Genomic DNA, 21552 nt, shown 5'->3' with positions numbered 1-21552 from the left:
GATAGATAGATAGATAGATAGATAGATAGATAGATAGATAGATAGATAGACAGATAGATATGCATGCCCAGTGACAGGTAGGAACATTGCTTGACCTCAGGAGTTTGAGGCCGCAGTGCCGTATCATTGCAAGCTGCATCCCAGGCTGGGTGACGGAGCCAGACCCTGTCCCTAAATACATACATGAATGAATGAATAAATAAATACATTTCAGAAGAAATCAGTCCATTTTGAGCTGCCAAAGAACAACGATGAAGTTTTGCTTTTTGCCTCTTGTTTTTCCTGTTGGGTTACTTCACCTAGAATGCCTAATGGGAAAATCGCAGGAGCCCAGGAAAAAATTATTTAAAACTGCATGTTTTTACGGTTCGCGGTGGCTCACGCCTGTAATCCCAGCACTTTGGGAGGCTGAGGCAGGCGGATCACGAGGTCAGGAGATCGAGACCATCCTGGCTAACACGGTGAAACCCCGTCTCTACTAAAAATACAAAAACTAGCCGGGGGAGGTGGCGGCACCTGTAGTTCCAGCTACTCGGGAGGCTGAGGCAGGAGAATGGTGGGAACCCGGGAGGCGGAGCTTGCAGTGAGCCGAGATCGGGCCACTGCACTCCAGCCTGGGCGACAGAGCGAGACTCTGTCTCAAAAAAACAAAAACAAAAACAAAAAAACTGTATATTTTTATTTGAAGAACTGAAAATCTTCAGCTTCCTCAGTCATTAAAATGCCGAAGAAGTGTCTTTAGATTTAGGTCCAAGATGAAAGTTTGGAACAAGGGTATTTATCATAATCAGTAAGTTTTCAGATGAATGTCTAATCATACTTTCAAGAATAAGCAAAAATATCTGAATATGTACTTTTGAATCTCATGGGCATATATTAATATAAACATAAATTGGCTAATGTGTTAGGTTTTTCCCCAAATATTTAAAGATAAATTGATCTTGCCAGTCTTTATGTTCCCAAATTAAAAGGGAATAAATAATGATATGGTATTTTAAAAATAGGTAAAAAATCTGACAGAATAGAAAGTTACATCATAGTTCTATGCGTCCTTGGAAAGTCTATGTTAATTAATCTCAGGAATCAGTATATGCCTTTCACCAGCTAATCAGGGGTTTGAATATTCATGCTACTCCTTGGTAAACGTGTTATCTTGCAATTACATTTTCTGAACCTTGGTTTTCCCATCTTTGCAATGTGTATATTCATATCTAGTTCACAGAACTGTTGCTCCTAGCCAAGTACCCTCATTAGATACTCAAGAAATACTTGTATCCTTTTTTAATGTTTCTTATATATCAAATTAATACTTGTCTCTGTAAAAGCTTGTAGGTTCTGTGTCACCTCTAATTACAAAGACTTCTTTAAGTGGTTTTAACTGAAATTTCCTTTGCAACTTCTCAGAATTTCAAAAGAGAAGAGCAGAACTTCGTTGTACAGAATGAAATCAACAATATGTCTTTCCTTATTACTGATACCAAGTCCAAGATGTCCAAGGTATGACTATAAACTGTTTCACTCTTCTAGAAAATATCTGAATGTGACTTTCATGAATTGACCTTTTTGTTTTTTAGATTTTCGAAGATTTGTAACTGGAATCTGATAGATTTGGTAATGTTATAAATTGATTAAAACACGCAAGCTGTTTTAAGGTTACCGGAATTTGTTTGAATTGGGCGTGCTTAAGACATGCAGATGGGAAATGACTGTCATGAACGAAGACATTTCTACTGACAGATCCCTGGAAACAGGAGGCATGCCATGCCAAGCAGGGCTGTTGGGGAGGGGTCAGGGTTGGTCAGGAGGCAGAGAAAGCAAGGAGAAGACGTGGGTGAGAGCTTCCCTCATGGTCTCCACTGGAAGGAATGGACAAGGCACGGCAAATGGGTTTCTGATGGGCTAATTTGAATAATTTTCAGGGGCTCCACATCAGAGAGGCTGTTCTTGGTTGCCTGGTACCTAGTCCCAGAGTGATTAGGGCAGGTGGATAGTAGACCAGAGTATAAGAGCCCCATGGTGGAGGTGGGGGTCAGTGTGGGCTCTGGATTAGTTGATTTGCATACAAAAAGCAAGCTCCTGGGACCAAGGAACCCATTTCCTTCGCTAGGAATTGCCTAACCATGGGAGGAGCTGCTGTCTCCCCAGGATTAGCAATTCTCCAAGATGTCAGAGCAACAGAATAAAGACATGCTTCACACACACACACACACACACACACACACACACACACACCCCACACCCCACTCACAAAATTATCAGTCAGTATAATGTGTGTTTAACACGTCAACACTATGTATCCATCAAGTGTGAATATTTGTGTGCTTATGTGTACCAAATAAACAGACCTCAAAATAAATTCGCTGCATTATTTAAAAGCCACATGGATGAATTCCAGGTTCTCACACATGAAGTAGGAAGTATCTTTTCAGATTTTTGTTTTCTCTATCGTATTGGGGAGGGGAGGAGCTTCCATTTACAGCATTTTTAAAGGGCTTTGTATTTTTAATTCCTGCTAAATGAGAAATAAATATATTACATGTGGTAACATTTGGCAGCCAAATGGCCAAAGATCCAAAAATGAGTGGTACTCAGGCAGAGGAAATTGGCCTCTACTGACTCAATACATTCTGGCAACAGAGTAACTTGGGCACACCCACTCCACTGACCTCCAGAAGCCACCCGATCCTCAGGCCCGCTCTGTGATCTGCCACCAGGGAAGTAGAATGGCATTGCTTGATAGGCCTAGTCTTGTTTAGAGTTTTGAATGCCATGTGTTTGACCCGACGGCACATGAACTAGAAGCTAATGCTAGGAGAAGTCTGTGTGTTCCTGTACAGACATCCTTTTCCTTCTTTGCCATCAGTCGAGTCCAGTGATTCTCAAAGATGCTCTCAAAGCACTGCACATTGTAGAATGTAGAGTGAGACGTCCATAAACATTGACTAATAGTAACACAGTTTAGTCTTATTTGCAAGAAGAAAAAAGGGAAGTAATGGATAAGAGCCTCTTAATTTTAACATTTCTGACCCACAAATTTTCTCAAACTAAAAAATTGAGTTTGTTTTTTTTTTAAATATATGACTTACAGTACTCTGAGACAAAACATATAGAAAATGATAGTAATTCTTAGGGCTTTGGGCGGTTGAGGTGGGAGGACTGCTTGAGGCCAAGAGTTCAAGACCAGCCTGGGCAACATAGTAAGACCCTATCTCTACAAAATATGTTAAAAAATTAGCCAGGTGTGGTGGCACACACCTGTAGTTCTAGCCACTTAAGGAGGCTGAGGTGTGATGATTGCTTGAGCCCAGGAGTTCAAGGCTGCAATGAGCCATGATCACATCATTGTATTCCAACTGGGGCCACAGAGTGAGACCATCTTTATAAAAAAGAAAGAAAGAAAGAAAATAATGGTAATAAAGTTGAAATTTTTAGAAATTACTGATTATACTTAGCTTCTTTATTTTTAAAAGTTTAAAAAATTATTTATAATTTTATATCACGTAGGTATAATACACTTTTCTTTTTTGCTTGAAATAATGTTTCTAGTTCAAACAATAGAGTCAACACATTCATGTTTTATATTGTTTAGCTCAAGAAATCATGATGTCCACGTGTTTCAGTATGTGGATAGATCTGAGAGTAATTATAGTCTGCCATAGAAGCCGTAGTCTGCTATAGAAGCACAGGAAGCTATAGTCTGCCATAGAAGCACAGGAACTGCAGTTTTTCAGCATTGTTGGGGGCTCTGCTGAACCTGGATGGCATGAAGGACCCAAGCCTAGTACCGAGAGTGGTTAACAGGATTGCCGTAGGTGTTACCTATGAGGCGGACTGAATGCAGAATTGTTTCCCCCGTAATGCTGAGAAGGGAGGGATGCCCAGTGCTTCAGGGATTCTTGAAATAAGATCTCAAACCATCTGCCTGAGGCATCAAAGCAGCAGAGAGAGCCGCCCTGCAGAGTTCTCAAGGAAAAAGGAACTCCTTTCGAACAGATTTAGACCAAATGCAAATAGAAACAGGAACCAGAGGACAAGTGATTGCTATCAGTCTTCAGCCAGTCACTCAAGCAAGGGATAATCACTGTTTGTATGCAGTGCCAGTTCCAAAACTGTTTTCTAAATAGAAAATAGATGGAAGCCAGCAGGCCAGTCTAGAATATGGTGATCCGGGAGAGGGGACCTCAAATTGACATAGAGAAAAAAGTACATAGCTCACAAGGCAGAGAGAGGCCAGTGCATAGAAAATTGGCCATAAGGAAAGAAAGTGACCACCTATGTGTGGCATGGAAACCCTCAGGGATATGTGTAATGGTGGTGATCACTGTGAAAAGTGGACCTTAGTTTACTTTTACTCACTATGTCAGTTTGCATATGACATAGCTGTAAGTATTATGATGCAAAAGTAACCCTGGTGTTTGCTATTACTTTCAATGCCAAGCACTGTGATTACTTTTGCACCCACAGAATAGCATATGACTGCTTTCCCTACAGCGAAGCCTTTCTCTTTCTGCTTTCCCATGTGCCCTCTTAGCCCTTGGTTTCTCCTAGCAGGGCGCATGGCCCCTTGTTCTGCAGCCCATCTGTGACTTAGATATCTGTTCCTCAAGGGCAGGAAACATATGTCATTCACTTGGTAACTCTAAAGCTCAATGCAGTGCTTGGTGCCTAGTAGCTACCTAATTAATATGGATGAAATAAATTTTGATTTTAAAGAATTTATAAATGTGGTCATTGGGCTTTTAAAAAATGTATCTTATTTTACTTTGCATTTACTGACTGACTGTTGCAGTGGTGCGAAATCCACAGTGGCACCACATTATGTGGCTAGCACTGCTGAAATTTGTAATAACATGTTTGAAATTTTCCTAACTTGTCTTATGAAACTTGGGGTTTTTGTAACTTATTTTAAAAAATGTAGACCAGGCCAGGCATGGTGGCTCACGCCTGTAATCCCAGCACTTTGGGAGGCCAAGACAGTCAGATCACCTGAGGTCAGAAGTTTGAGACCAGCATGGCCAATGTGGTGAAACCCCATCTCTACTAGAAATATGAAAAATTAGCCTGGTGTAGTGGCAGGCACCTGTAATCCCAGCCACTCAGGAGGTCGAGAACAAGAGAATCGCTTGAACCCAGGAGGTGGAGGTTGCAGTGAGCCGAGATTGTGCCATTGCACTCTAGCCTGGGCAACAAGAGCGAAACTCTGTCCCAAACAAACAAACAAACAAACAAACAAAAAACAGATAGATAGCATTTATTACAGGTTCTCTGTGTTTATTTGTGGGTGTGAGAAAAGGTGGGTTTTGCCTGTTGCATTACACAATTGTACTCTATTTTTTTCTTAAGATTTCATTTCCTGTTGAAATGTAATCACAGGCCTTGGACATTTAAAGTTAGGCTCATTTTTATAATTACTATATCTAAAATACGAAAAGGTAGCTTTTTGTGGGTTGTTGTTTTTTTTTTTGGTAGGCTATTTCATTGTAGGAATATTAGAACATTTTTTGTAAGTTCCCACAGAAAGATCCTGTGAAACCGATTAAAACTGTGCTTCCCGTTCATAATGTGGTAAAGGAAAGAGCTTGGCTTTCAGAGGCAGATCTGCCTGGAGTGCTGCCTCTGCCACTTCATAATCCCTTCACGCATCTGAAACCTCACTGTTGGTAGCAGCAAAATGCTTGTCATGTTCCTTACCTTGATGGAGGCTTGTTAACATCAGAATAATGTGTGTATTGTGCCTCGCAGATTGTAGGCGTGCAAGAAATTTTAACAGATATGAATTGTGGTAACAAATTGATAAAGTTAAAATGCAACTGGATATCTAACAATCATATAGTTAATAAGTACTTAGAAAACGTATGAGAGAAAGAAATTGATAGGATAGTCAAAGATGTCAGAGGTAAACGAGGGTTTGAATAGGTATTGAAAGGAGAGGAGGCAGAAGCAGAGGTTGATTGATTGATTGGTTGATTGATTTAAGAAAGGGCTCAGGTGGCCGGGCATGGTGGCTCACACCTGTTATCCCAGCATTTTGGGAGGCCGAGGCAGGTGGATCACGAGGTCAGGAGTTCAAGACCAGCCTGGCCAAGATGGTAAAACCCCATCTCTGCTAAAAATAGAAAAATATTTAGCCAGGCATGGTGGTGGGCACCTGTAATCCCAGCTACTCGGGAGGCTGAGGCAGAGAATTGCTTGAACCCAGGAGGTGGACACTGCAGTGAGCCGAGATCTCTCCACTGCACTCCAGCCTGGTAACAGAGCGAGACTCTGTCTCAAAAAAAGAAAAGAAAAAGAAAAAGCACTCAGGTGATTGATTTAAGAAAGGGCTCAGGTTACCCCACTTCCCTTCTTAAATATGCCCACATATGGGCCATGTTATTACATCTTCATAACTGATCCAAATGCTCAGATTGAAAATTAAAAAGTGTGCAAATTCATTAGCCGCTTTGGTGACTCTGTTTAAATTATCGAGCTGCTTCTATGAGCAAGGCACAGTGCTTGGCTTTGAATACAGAGAAAGGACAAAACAGGTTTGGCAGCTGCCCCAAAGGAGCTACATAGTTTGGCGAGGAAATAGGCACTAAACAAATGAACAAAAAATACCCAATATATGTGTACAGGAGGATATTTTATTGCTTATAGATTTAATTTCCTCATATTAACAGTGATATCACCCATAAATGTTCCAATATTTACTATTCTTTCCAGTACTAGATTTCTTCTGGGGTGGAAAGCAAAATTATTGTTTGTGTATAAGTAGGAATTCATTTGCCTAGTATTACTCAAAATTGAGTAATTTGTAGATGCGTTTAGTGTTGATTATTTTTATTATAAGCTGACAAATATTTATCAATATTAAACCAGATATAAGCTCCTTCTGCCTCTACGACCATAAAACCAAAAGAACTTTCCAGGTTAAAATCAATGAAAACTCTAACACCAACAAATTTAGACTAGGAAAACTCCAAACCAATACAATTTAGGCTACATTGGGGATGTTGCTTTGCTGAAACTAAATTACAGGTATTGGATAGAAGTATGTTTGTACAATTTGTATCAATTTGCTTAATTTTTCGGGTAGTGGTTCATTCGGGTAATTATTTTTATCATTTTAGTTATGTTGTCGTTTGAACAAAGAGCCCGTTTTAAATGACTGATCCATTTTTTAATGAATTAATCAACTTAACAGTACAAATTATTCGTCATGTTTTTCCTAATAAACTTACTGAGAATAATCTCTTACAAGTTGGTACATATAAAAATGGGATTCATACAATAAGCACATCTTTTTGGAACAGAAGTGTGATTCTTACTGCTATGGTTCAGAAAATTATAGGTTTTATATAGCATATCAACATATAGTATAATTATTACATAATAAATTTTATAATGTAATACATAAGCTACCATTGCTGTGTGGTGACTCACTTGTTTCACTACTTTTGCTATCCTAAAAATATCTTTCAGCCTCATACTATGATATATTTTACCTTCTGTTAAGTAAAACAGATCATTTGTATATTAAATCCTATTTTGTTTTTGTCTCAGTAGCCCAAGACTATTACAATGTATTTATATTTGTAAATATTAAAACATTTTTCATTATCATGGAACTATGTTGCAAGTTTGAATTCCTGCTACCAAATATTCGACATGCACAAATAAGTGGATGTGGCACAATTATTTTCATTTTGACATTAGAACATGCCCTCTTGATAGAATACTCATTACCCAGTGAAAATTAGACTCTGTCATTTAAGGTGACCCTGTGTTGCTAGCATAACCCTCAAAAACATCATGAGAGAGCCCTTGAGTAACATGGCAGTATTCAGTTGTAAACTGGTTATCCAGATAGTCCTGAGTATTTATGAAACTCCAATGAGTATATTACTTCTATTTCTATTAGACAGGGACGGAGGCTCTAAGAAGACAAGTTTGCAGACTGTATAAAAGGAAAATGCATTTTGTAATTGTTCTAGATATATTAGATCACACACACACACACCATATACATGTATACATATTTCAAAGCAAGCATTTGTCAAAGGAAAAATAAGCCCTTTATTCTTGTATTTCTTTCTTAAGCATTGAAAATTAGAAAGCACACAATATCTGAAATTACTATAGAATTTTTATATATTTATCTGCTTCCGTAAAATTACAATTTTCATTTTTCTTCTAAAAATTACATGGGAATGCATACCAGTGAATTATAATAGGAATCTGAGGGTAGGACTTAAAATTAGCAAAAGGTGCTAAGATGGGAAGAGAAAAATTATTCTCAAGACAGGAAGATTTTCAAAACTAGGGAGCAGCAGAAAATGAGGAAGACGAAGCGACAAGTTAGAGAAGAGCCCTAGTGGTTCTACATGTGAGAGAAGCAGGTTCAGATCCCAGCACTTCTCTTGTTCCATAGGCAGCTGTTTCTGATCAGGAAAGGAAGAAAATGAAGCGCAAAGGAGATCGGTATTCCATGCAGACCTCTCTGATTGTAGCAGCTCTGAAGCGCTTACTGCCCATTGGGTTGAACATCTGTGCCCCAGGGGACCAGGAGCTCATTGCTCTGGCCAAAAATCGATTTAGCCTGGTAAGTCTCCTTTTCATCCCAGCAGTAATGATCGTCCGACCTCCAGACTCCTAGTGTTTGATTCCTTTGTCTCACTGCCCTGTGTCAGTATTTCATTTGCATGACATGTTTTATTAAGCAGGTTTTCTAGACAGGTCCCAAGACTCAAACATAAAGACTGCTTTTTTTTTTTTTTTTTTTTTGAGGCTGTTTTTATTTCTAAGTTATGTTAATCACCTCCAGGGCACATTCAAGAACCAAACAGAAAAGACACAAACCAATCTCCGCTAGTGAAAAAAAATGGATTTCATATAAACTTCTATAGAAAGTTTGTGATGAGAAGTATATTCAGATTTATGAAGGGTGATTTTTCAATGTTAGAAGCATAATATATTGTGCCAACTGTGGGTAGATAAGGTGTTGACTTTTAAATCAGCTGCTGTTTTCCTCTGCAAGATTTAAGTTCTCAAGATTTTACGATGTCCTCTAATAGCTATGCAAATGAGGATGCAGTATTTTGCACACTGGAATTTCTATTTTATATTTATGTAAATCGGAGGACATATTCTCCATTCCACATTGAATCACTGAAGCTCGTCACTGTACATGCAGCATTGGATATTCTAAAATGAGTGAATTGAGGGGAAGCTGTGGGAGTGGGCTGCATCATGCAGCTCTATTGGCAGTTCTCTAGAGTTTGATTCTCAGTTGCATTTCCCTCGCTATTACTAGGTCATGGAGGATGTTATTAAGGGCTAAACTGACTTTGTGGAGATTTGGAAGAATACTCGAGATATACTTCTGTTTCAGTCCAAGAAAGCATGCTATGCCCCCTTCTTGTTATGAATTGGAAACTTGATTCCATTGAATTTTAACGTCCTTACTGTGGAGGTAAAGCAGGTCATTACCTTGCTTCTGGCTACAGCAGTCTAAAGAAATTATTTGAATGAGAATGCCCCAAATTTGTGGCATGTAATTTTATAAAGATGTTTCTTAGACATATACTATTTCAAAAAAGGTTTGAATTGTTTCTATTGACTTGTGACAGTTGATGCAATATAAGACTCCTTTTAGGTAACATATATTTCTTGACAGAAAGATACTGAGGATGAAGTACGAGATATAATCCGCAGCAATATTCATTTACAAGGCAAGGTAAGCCAAGTTTTATTCTTAAGCCACATTTACTATCTATGCGTTAGGTAATCTCTCTTTAAAATAGTACGACAAATAATGTTACTTTAAACATTAAGGTAATGGACGTATTTTAATTAGTCATTATCCTACTTGCAAAGCCTTTTGTATTAAAAATAAAAATTCTAAAGATAATAAATGATATATTTTTAAAGAAAATTACCAGAGATGGTCAAATTTTGGAAAAAATATAATCACCAATTGAAATACAGATTGGATGTATTCTTTTGATAGATGGGTTTTGGGGTCTTTTGGACATGGAGACAGGTGTCTATAAGAAAATGTTGGCTAGGCACAGAGGCTCACACCTGTAATCCCAACACTTTGGGAGGCGGAGGCAGGTGGATCACTTGAGCCCGTGTTTTTAAAATCAGCCTGGACAACATGGCGAAACCCCATCTCTACAAAAAATACAAAAATTAGCTGGGTGGTTACACACACCTGTAGTCCCAGCTACTTCAGAGGCTGAGGTGGGAGGAGAGCTTGAGCCTGGGAGGCGAAGGTTGCAATGAGCCAAGATCATGCCACTGCACTCCAGCCTAGGCAACAAAGGGAAACCCTGTCTCAAAAAATGAAAAATTTACATGGAGTGATCAGTAATTAAATATATATATTAAGAGTCATTAGTCTATAGGTGAATCAGGCCATTCTTGCATTGCTATATAGAAATATGAGATTGGGTAATTTATGAAGAGAAGAGGTTTAATTGAGTCACGGTTCTGCAGGCTGTACAGAAAGTGTAACATGGGCATCTGCCTTTGGGGAGGCTCCAGGAAGCTTACAGTCATGGCAGATGGTCAAAGAGAGGCAGGCATCTCACCTGGCAGGAGCAGGAACAAGAGTCGTGAGGAGGGAGGTGACACACACTTAACCAGATCTCACGGTCTCAAGGACAGCACCAAGGGGATGCTGCTAAACCACTCATGAAAAATTTGCCCCATAATCCACTCAGCGCCCACCAGGCCCCATCTCCAATTCTGAGGATTGCATTTCAACATAAGATTTGGGCAGGGACACAGATCCAAACTATATCAAAAGGCTATATCGAGATTTGCAGCAATAGGAATAAATGAGTTTACCTAAGGAGAAGAGAAGAGTGTACATTTAGAATAAAAACGTGGATGGAAATCCATATAACACCTACTTTTTAATGGTGGGTGAAAGAATTGTTAGAAGTAGTTTTGGCAATCCAGTGACCATTTACTATTATTTGGAACTTTTTTTATACCAGTGAATAAATTATTCATTTGTTTATAAAACCTGTGATGCAGTTTTAAAAGTCAAGCTGGTATTTTGACTCAGCCTGTTGTCTTCTATTCTGGTGTCCCTTCTCAGGGTTTTTTTTAAATTATGAAAATATGCGAATGTCAAAAAGTAACAACAACGATATAATATATGCCTTTCTGGGTATTAAAATATCTCTTTTCAAAGAGCCAAATCATATTCTTTTTAAATTAGCATTTTAAAGATAATATAAAGGTGAGACATGCCTTTACCATATTCACAATGCACAAGTATTTATTTAGAGCAAATTTCATGTGAAATTTGATGTGTACTCAGTTGTTTACTAAAAATTCTTTTAGAGTGAGATTAGTTACTATTAGAGTATGATCTCTTTTCAGATAGCCAGAATAATTTGAACAGTGTTTAAAAAGCTTGTAAAGCCTCTATTGGAACTTCAGAAGAAGAGTTTACACTACAAATATTTTTCCCCTTTAGGGAGAGACATTAAATGTTTTTATGTACATGGGTATTTGAGAAGATCAGGTACCCCATGAAAGGGCGCTGGGGATCCCCAGGGGACCCTGGACCACACTTGGAGCACCATTATCTAGTTCAACAATTACTGAGTTCCTCTTGAGTACCTCTTAAGAGGAGTCTGTGCCAATCTCAAGAAATGAAATGGTCAAATAAGGGTGTTTATGATTATAAGCAGAAAAAGGTTTGTCCATTATATTCTAAAGGTCACTTGTAAGAATACTTTGGACGGTTTAGATGACATGTTAGGCAGAGAGGAAGAAGGAAGAGAGCAAAAAAGGAAACACTGATAGTCAATATTTCACCTCCAAATGAATAAGACCTGAAAGTAAAGAGGTAATGAATAAATATTCATCTTGTCGTTTGATTCTACACTCTCTTACACTAGGAGTTAGGCAGGCATATTGAGATACACAGATTTTCAAAAAATGAATTTTTTTTATTCCTAACTTCTTGAATACATTGTCTTGAAATTATGGGGCTATTCATCCTGAGGCCAGAGGGGTAATTTTATGTTAGAATAAAGATTCTACTTTATTAATTATGTTTATGTATTAAATAGAACTAAGAGTACAGATTAAAACCTGTGAGTATCAAACATAGTCCTCAGACTTAAAAAGTATACAGATGAAAACATTTTATTTTATCAAAGGATAAATAGTCTTTACAAGTCATTTATATACAAAGCTCTATCTGTCTGTGTTTGCCTGTAGATGAAAGTTATTTTTGACATTTTGAACTATGCACTTTCAGTCTGGGAGTTGTGAAGTTTTAGATGTTTTCTATTTCTGCTTCAAAACATTCAGTCTCCCATTTCTAATGGAGATTCTAAAGTGGAAGAAAAGACAAGGGGATTGCTTTGTCCATTTTTTGTTTGTTTGTTTTTTGTTTTTTGAGATGGAGTCTCACTCTGTCACCCAGGCTGGAGGGCAGTGGCGCAATAACCTCTGCCTTCTTGGGTTCAAGCGATTCTCCTGCCTCAGCCTCCCAAGTAGCTGTGATTACAGGCGTGCACCACCATGCCCAACTAACTTTTTGTATTTTTAATCGAGAAGAGGTTTCACCATGTTGGCCAGGCTGGTCTCAAACTCTGACCTCAAGTAATCCACCTGCCTTGGCCTCCCAAAGTGCTGGGATTACAGGTGTGAGCCACTGTGCCTGGCTGCTTTGTCCATTTTTAATAACATACTTATTGTATATTATTTCCTTGAACTGATATGTGCTATCCCTGTTAAGTTGCTTGCCTTTGTCAATTTCTATGACTTATATAATAATGTTTCTAAAAAACATGAAGATTTCATATACATTTTTCACCGAGGAAATTTGATGGTATTGAAAAGTGAAATGTGTAGACGCCTTTATGATGAGTATGATTTTAACAACCTCTATTGATTTATATAATTTAATATCTTTGTCTCAGCGAAATTAAGCTCTGTTGTAGAGTCCAAATATTTATAGGTAAATGCTATCCTATATCCTTGCCGATAAAAGTAAACATAGAAATCTTTCTACAATTAGACTGTGAGTGGGGAGGAGAAAGAGCGAGGGTAGCCTTACCCATTTTGTTCTCCAATTTCCCACTCATCCTTAAGCCCTAGTTACAACGTCTTGTGTTAAGGTAAATCTCCCCAACCACCAAAGAGTAGAATAAATCTAATGGTACTTTATATTTCATTTTAGTAGCCCTTATCACAATTATAAATATTTGTTTAACATCTATCTTCTCTAGTAGATGATAAATTTCATGATGACCAGGACTTTATCTGTCTTTCTCTCTTAGTATTTTTGATTTTTAATAATTGTACATAGTTAAGGTGTCCAACAGGATGTTTCAATGTACCTAAACATAGTGACATGATTGGTGTAGTCAGACAAATTAGCATATCTATCTCCTCGCAGAGTTACCTTTTGTGTGTATGTGCTAAGAGCTCCTGGAATCTACTCTCAGCAGATTTCCAGTATGAATTGCAATGTTATTAACTGTAATCACCATGCTGTACATTAGATCTCCAGACCTGTTCATGCTACATAACTGCTGCTGCGTGTCATGTTTTAACTAGTAAACACGGTAAAGCCCAATAAATAATGGTGGGTGGACTCTTCCCATCTTGAGATTGTAACCTTGTCTTTTAGATTCCCATCTTCCCATTGTAACCTTTTCCTTTTTTCTGCAGTTGGAGGATCCTGCTATTAGATGGCAAATGGCTCTTTACAAAGACTTACCAAACAGGACTGATGATACCTCAGATCCAGAGAAGACGGTAGAAAGAGTATTGGATATAGCAAATGTGCTTTTTCATCTTGAACAGGTCAGGCTTTGTGTCAGTTCAGTCGTATTTGCTTTAGCCACATACAAATATTTTAAAAAGAGAATGTGTGTTGATTTGTTAACTATGACCCAAAAAACATGTATGTTCAGCATATTCGTCCTAAAGAATAAGAGTCAGGTGTGCTTAGTATTTCATGAAGACAATTTCTAAGCTTATAATTCTTGTAGCAATATATAGATTATATATTTCGGGAGATCCTGGCCTTTGTTTTATTGTCTTTTTTCAAATATTTCTAAAAGTATTAGGATTATATATTTAAATTATTCTAACCAAAAAATTCAGGAGTTATATCTGATTTCAAATACTTTATGCGTACTTCATTTTTTATTATTGCTCGTAAAAACATGTTTGAGATATTATCTTTTACTGGTTTAATATTTGAAATATTTTCTTTTTTGTCACTTGTTTAACCTTGCCTTTTATTAGGTGTATTTTTGAGCTAATTTTCTCTGAAATCAGGAACAAATTACACTTAGAGAAGAACAATGCATTGATAGATATTAAAATCATGTAAGAAAAGTGTTTTTATAAATTTTTTCAGTTGTGTCCTACTTTACAAAGCTGAGTTTGATATTCTTACTCATTACCTTTGCACAACAATGTGTAAAACAAGAATACTTGAAACTATCAATCAGAGGGTCATATTTTTATAGAAGGGATCACCTGGCTTAGGTAAAATATCTGCAGCACAGCGATATATTATCTATTTCTCATCAAGTCTATTCAGCAAAATAATCACACAGTGAAGAAGTTCATTGTAATCTGACCATCTGATCTGTCACGGGGCGCTTATGACAGATCATACTGTTGATGACTTGGTTATTTTATACCAAATATAAAATAATAATAAGAAGTTGTATGCCATCTCAGGAACTTTGCCACCTAAATATGTGTGTGTGTGTGTGTGTGTGTGTGTGTGTGTATGATTTTGTATTGCCTTTAGCCATATTTGGACGTATTATCATAGCAATAATAAACATTTTGCTTGTATTCCTATTTTATATTATCTGAACCCTCACCCCTGCCCTGGACAATTTAAGAATGCAAAGATATCATCTAATGTAGTATCCTTTTAATTTCCTTCTTGCTTTCTCAGATACCGTGCCCCAAACATTAATAATTTCTCTATTGCCATGCAATTTATCACTACACTTGATGAGATTAAAGTCACTAGGATACCCTTAGACCTTATGGCTATTAACATATATTTACAGTATCTAATGCCTTGGGGCTAATACTTTCCCCGGAATAACTTACATAATATTTTCATGAAATATTAAATACAAATTATCATCAATCAGCAGATGACAAGACTTGTAATGAAATTTTAAGTGATTTATATAAAGTCATGGAGTTATATCTTCAGAATTATATATATATATATTTAAGATTATTAAAGGTTAATTAAATGGCTACGAGAGGACCGCATTACTCTACCATCAGTTTTTAATTCTTGCTAGTGTTTATACATATATGTAGACTTGCTTGAATAAATTCTAGATACATTAAATGAAGCTTATTGAAATCTGATTCTATTTTATTATATTCCCATATATTCATAAATATATCCAATCATGATGAATGATGGCATTTCTCAAATGAGATTCACTTTTCTAAGTATCCATTTATGCCTTGGATGTTTATGGAGTGCCCTGTTTTAGGGCAGCCTTATGCCCAGCAGATCTGGAGGACTGAGTGCTGTAAGAGAGGAAACAGACACTTAGGCAGATAAATATGCGGTGATACAGAGGTGTTAGGATATACAATGTGCTGAAGAAAGCATAGAAGCAACTCAAACTTAATGTAGATATGAACTAGGTAATCCCTGTATAAATCTTACGGTAGGAATTATTTAGAAAAAGGTGGGAGGATCAGTGTTTATCAAACTGTTAAGAATATGGCAAGATTGGTTTATCATGAGAGGAGGGTTTTGAGTAAAAAGAAATTGTCGATTATCAAAAATAAAAAGCAGTGGGAAATATCCGTGTGTTTAATTTATGCCTTTAATATCCCCATGCTAATGATAACATATAATTGAGTCACAGAGGAGTGTGTAAAGAATATTTTAACTTGCAAAACTCAGTGTGAAAACAGTAGGTGGACAGGAAACACTTGTTGATTTAATTTATCTCAAGTATCAGCGGCCTGTTTTAGATGTGTATTTTGTGTTGTATATCTGGTAATGTTTCTTATGAGAGTAGGTTTTTTCCACTGAATTTTCTAATAATCAAATTCTAGCCACGCTAACACATCAGCACATCAAGACATTCAGACAGAGTTACAAGATACCTCTTGGTGTTCGCCTTTGGATCACGTATCTTACAGATAACTCTTGTAATTGATTTAGGGGAAAGCACACCGTTTCAGGTATTTCGTGAAATACTTGAATAGGCAGGTAATGAAATGCCTGCCAAATGATAAGCTTCCTGGTGGCAGGAACCCTTTCTGTTGTGATGTTTACTGTATCGTAAATGCCTTAGGAACTTAATATATGTTTGTTGACTATCACCCATGCTGACCATAATGCCGTAATTCCTGTAAAAGTCATCATCTACAGACTGGGATCTCAAAATGGAAATTTAAATTGAAAGATGTTGGGTCTCATTGAGAACTATTGCCCTTGATTGCTTTTACTTTGATGTTAAGGCATAACATTGGTTTATTTCACTTGACACAAGCATCAAGAAGATAATTGAAGTGGATAATTGTCAAAATGTATTTATTGATCCTAGAGGGGGAAGAGCATCACGGAAATAAGTGCTTTTCCATTAAACATGTTGCTTTGTTAAAATTTCTAAACCACTGCAGCCCAAACATTTTAAATGTTTACTTCAGACATTATTGCAATCATTTTTGACTCTTTACTGCAAAGAATAATAAATGTAGTTTTACTTTTTTAGCTAACATAACATTTTTATTTCTTTCAGAAGTCTAAACGTGTGGGTCGGAGACATTACTCTCTGGGAAGTACTGTGCTCAATGGCCTAGAGATTACTCATTAATTTAGGTTTATATGTTGGGATTTTTTCTTTCTAATACAATTAATCTCTTTCTTCTCTTGGAGTTCCAAACACTATTAGTTATATAAATAACTTGCTTGCATCATTTATTGCAACTTTTGAATTTATATTTGTCCCTATCTAACAAAATATTTACATATTTTAACATTTTTACCAAATTTACTCACTCCCAATACTGTGTTCACAAAGCATTGTCTTCTTCTCTTTATCCTGTTATATTAAAGAATAGTAGAAGTTTTATTAACTGTCTCTATTTGTGTTTATTACTTTAGCTCTTAATAAAATTACAGTTACAATGGATACATAACGAAGAATGAGGTAATATTTTCTGTAGGCAGAAAATATGTTTTAGAATCATAAAGAACCAAAGAACATTTTGAGAAGGAGATAAAATGATTTTACCTGGAATGATTTTCTATTTCTTTGATTTTAGAGATGACATCGCTTGGAAGTACACAGTATTGGGAAAATGTGATATTCTTACTAAGGGAATTATATAGCATTTGCAATTATCTAAACTTTATCTCTGGGTAACTTTTAGGCTATGGACTTCTCCATGATAATCTTAAGGTACTTTTGGAATTGGAATTCCAAATATAGGTTACTTAAGAGGGGCAACTGTTTAATACTATATTTCTGAAGATAGTTTGGGGTATAAACAGTTATTTATTTTTGAAGGTAGTTTGGGGTGTAAATATGTATTTGTATCATTCTACCTCAGGTGGAACATCCTCAGAGATCTAAAAAGGCTGTATGGCATAAACTACTCTCTAAGCAGAGGAAAAGGGCTGTTGTAGCCTGCTTCCGGATGGCCCCCTTATATAATCTGCCAAGGTCAGAATTATTTTATTTTTTATAATAGATCAATGTTCTTTTTTCCTAATAAGTGACAGGTGTTTAGAATCTACCTTCATAGGGGTACAATAGTCCAGGAGAAGGATGGAAAAGCTTTATTGATTCTTCTACATAAAACTTGACTAATTTTGTTGGATATTTTCAGAGAACTGTGGTCTATAATGTAATTACTAAATGACTCTTACTGAGGAATATCTGCTCACATATGTGAGCAAGAGAGAGTCATTAGGAGATCATTTTTTGGCCTGCATTTGAATCAGACCATGATTTCAATCATTCTTTGGCATCAGACTTGTCTTGGTTTGAATTCTGACCTCCCAACTTCTCTGCCCCATGACATCGGTCAAGTTATTTGGCTTTCTTTACAATTTTCTCATCTGTATCATAATGAGATCAGCCTCATAGAGTTGTTCAGATTATTTAATGGGTTGATGTATAGAGTGCTTAGAAGTGAGGTAATAAGTTCATGTCATGATAAATGTTAGTCATTATTATTATTTTTGTAATTATTAGCATTTGGGGAAAAGAAGTGACTTATTGGGAATAACGTAAAAAGATTTGACAGGCCCGTCAACCTTCTCTTAGACATAGAACAGACATACTTAATAGAGAAGTAGCCTGGTACATTCAAGTGTGACTGAGGTGGTCCAGGGTACCATTTCAGCCACCTTATAGTTCTCCTGAGAAACTATGCTCTTTCCCACTCTGAACTTTATACAAATTGCATCATTTCTATGTCTCATAAACACGATTCAGCTCAGCTACATCTCTTTTGTGGAACATCTCTGACCAAGCCATGCCCTTCTATTCCTTGCACATCATACCACTTTCCTACAGTATTAAGGCTACCTGTCTCTTTGATTCAGACTTTGAGATTCTGTACTAGTTTTGTTCCATTTTCTTAGCACCTAGAACAGTGACTTGTACATTGACATTCAGTAAGAGTTTGAGTGAATGTATAAGGCAAAGAAAAAAAAAAAGAAACAGAAGCAAAGCAAACAGATGAAACATCATACTTTTCCCTTTTGCTAAGACACTTGTATTTCTTGCTATCATGTCACACTCACTGGGTCTAAAATGTATTAGCATCCTCCTCAAATGTGCTACTTCTCAATTCTCTGACTCAATTATGCTGTCACCTTTTGATCAATAGAATATTAACCTTGATATCTAGAACCAGAAATACCATTTGACTCAGCAATCCCATTACTGGGTATATACCCAAAGGATTATAAATCATTCTACTATAAAGACACATGCACATGTCTGTTAATTGCAGCACTGTTCACAATAGTAAAGACTTGGAACCAACCCAAATGCCCATCAATGATAGACTGGATAAAGAAAATGTGGCACATATATACCATGGAATACTATGCAGCCATAAAAAAAGAATGAGTTCTTGTCCCTTGCAGGGACATGGATAAAGCTGGAAACCATCATTCTCAGCAGACTAACACAGGAATAGAAAATAAAATACCACATGTTCTCACTCATAAGTGGGAGTTGAACAGTGAGAACACGTGGACACAGGGAGGGGAACATCACACACTGGGGCCTGTTGGGGGGTGGGGGGCAATGGGAGGGAGAGTATTAACACAAATACCTAATGCATGTGGGGCTTAAAACCTAGAAGATGGGTTTGATAGGTGCAGCCAAACCACCATGGCACATGTATACCTGTGTAACAAACCTGCACATTCTGTGCATGTATCCCAGAACTTAATGAAAGAAAAAAAAAAGAATATTAACTTTGAATTCACATTATCATTTCTTTTTAGTTACTCCTATACTGTCGTTGCCCAGATTTCATCAGTTTCCATTTGAACTACTTCACATTCCCGTCCTTCCCTCCATCACCACCTCTTCAAGTCACTTGTTCCTTGCCTCATATCAAGTTGATGGCAATGGTTTCTGAGTTAGTTTCTGTGATGTCATAGAGTTCTTCCGTCTTCTCCAAAATGTCATTTTCAGAATGGTATCCTTTATTCCAGTGGCTCTCCAACCTGGTGCTTTTAAGAAATACATGTAAACTCATTTAAAAAGTATTCAGGCCTCAACTTATTAAATTAGAATTTCAATGAGAGCCCAGCATGTGCTACTTAAAAGCTACACAGGTGACTCTAATAAACCAAAAAGGCTGAGTCCGTGCTTTGGCATGCCTCTGTCACGCACAGGAATGTACGATGATTTCTAGCAGTTCTGGCTACATTGGCAGTTGCCCTCTCTGGCTTTCAAAGCCCTTCACAAACCTATCTAACTGTTAGGTTTCATGAGCCCTTAACCCAGTTTGCTATCATAAAGCTCAGCTGTCTTCTCTCCTGCAATGGCACCGTCTCTCGTTCTCTCACGTCTGTTGTTGTTTTATGATGCTTCCTTCATGACATTCTTTTATTCTTCCTTACATTGACGTCTTATCCACATCTCTTACTACATCATGAATTTCACTGATTCTTCTCGTCTTCACTGGTCTTTTTTCATAGGCGGCCATTTATGATCAGTAGTGCAGGGTTTAATCTTTGAATATATACTCCCATAAAGTTCACTCAATAGCTTTTGTTTTGGAATCCTCAGGGCCATCCATTTGTTTTTAATGTTTGCTTAAACAGAGACTAACTTCTCAATTGACACTGATTACATGGCTTAATGAGAGACATGTTATATAATAATAGTCATCATTTAATGAACATCTAACCGATGTGATTTACATCCTTCATCTCATTTTAAGGCTTACAAAACTGAAATGTGGTTGGAGTTATCCTACTTTTATAAAGGAATAAACTGAAATTTGGGAAAGTTGAATCACTTGACCAATGTTATAGAGCTTGGAAATGACTGAGCCAGAATTTAAATGCGAGTCACTGTGTGCTCTGAGACACCTTGCTGTGTTTGCTGCAAGAAGCATTATCTTCCAGGAGGAAAATCAAGAATAGGGAATTTATTTTTATTTTACAATTTTAGTGCACAGATAATCTAGTAGTAAAGCACTACTCAATACAATTTCAACTTATTTTCTAAACTCCCCTTTTTCTGAAATTGTACTTACCTTTTAGGCATCGGGCTGTCAATCTCTTTCTTCAGGGATATGAAAAGTCTTGGATTGAAACGGAAGAACATTACTTTGAAGACAAACTGATAGAAGATTTAGCAGTATGTTTTTAAAGGGGTTCTGAGACGAAAGAGGGTCTGGGCTTGGTGCAGCAATGTTGGTGTGAGCAGTCACTATATAACATTGAAGGAAAAAAATATCATGACAGTATATGGGCATTAGGAAACTTTTAAATCTTAATTGTTACTGCATTCAATGCTTATGGGAAAATGTGCTCTTGTCATTTCCAAGAGATCTCATCAGCATCGAGGGGTTGAGAATTTAAAATGAATAATATAAGTGTATTATTAATTAAACCTGATTTACTCATTCTTTTAAATTCCTTCTCAAAGCACCTATAAACACCTGAGAACCAGGATAAGCTATAAAAGACTGAAGGAAGTTATCCACCAAAATTAAGTAGAAGGTGAACAAAAAGTTGCTGGTTTTTAAAAATCCACAGGGCAGAGAATGATAGACTGAACACGGGAGAGGGGGAAGGCATGGTAAATGTGGAACATGAGAAATAGAATTTTCACCCGACCGTGCTGATAAAGAGCTTGTGTACTGAGAGTTCAGCACAGAACAGCAGTCAGTATCATCTGTTCTAAATCATGGACCCATTTAAATATCTGACAAAAGCCATCTTCTCAAGAAAATTTACAAGTCATCTCAAAACTTGGCAGACTAGTCAGAGGCTTCATGATTCTCAAGATTAAAGATATCTTGTCTAAAAGCTATTTT

General features: G+C 37.0%; 1 protein-coding gene across 1 annotated transcript in view; it reads left to right on the top strand.

Annotated features, from left to right (window-relative positions):
* RYR2 (ryanodine receptor 2) overlaps positions 1–21552 on the top strand; it is a 557611-nt gene that overhangs the window by 436724 nt on the left and 99335 nt on the right. Inside the window, exons 71-77 of the mRNA XM_031934901.1 lie at positions 1405–1497; positions 8414–8584; positions 9659–9718; positions 13690–13824; positions 16773–16817; positions 17587–17699; positions 20774–20870. Of these exons, the coding sequence (XP_031790761.1) occupies positions 1405–1497; positions 8414–8584; positions 9659–9718; positions 13690–13824; positions 16773–16817; positions 17587–17699; positions 20774–20870 (714 nt within the window). The remainder of the gene's footprint in view (positions 1–1404; positions 1498–8413; positions 8585–9658; positions 9719–13689; positions 13825–16772; positions 16818–17586; positions 17700–20773; positions 20871–21552) is intronic.

Source organism: Piliocolobus tephrosceles, chromosome 1, assembly GCF_002776525.5.
Source record: "Piliocolobus tephrosceles isolate RC106 chromosome 1, ASM277652v3, whole genome shotgun sequence".
Lineage (NCBI taxonomy): Eukaryota > Metazoa > Chordata > Mammalia > Primates > Cercopithecidae > Piliocolobus > Piliocolobus tephrosceles.
This window is presented reverse-complemented; position numbering and strand designations above follow the sequence as displayed.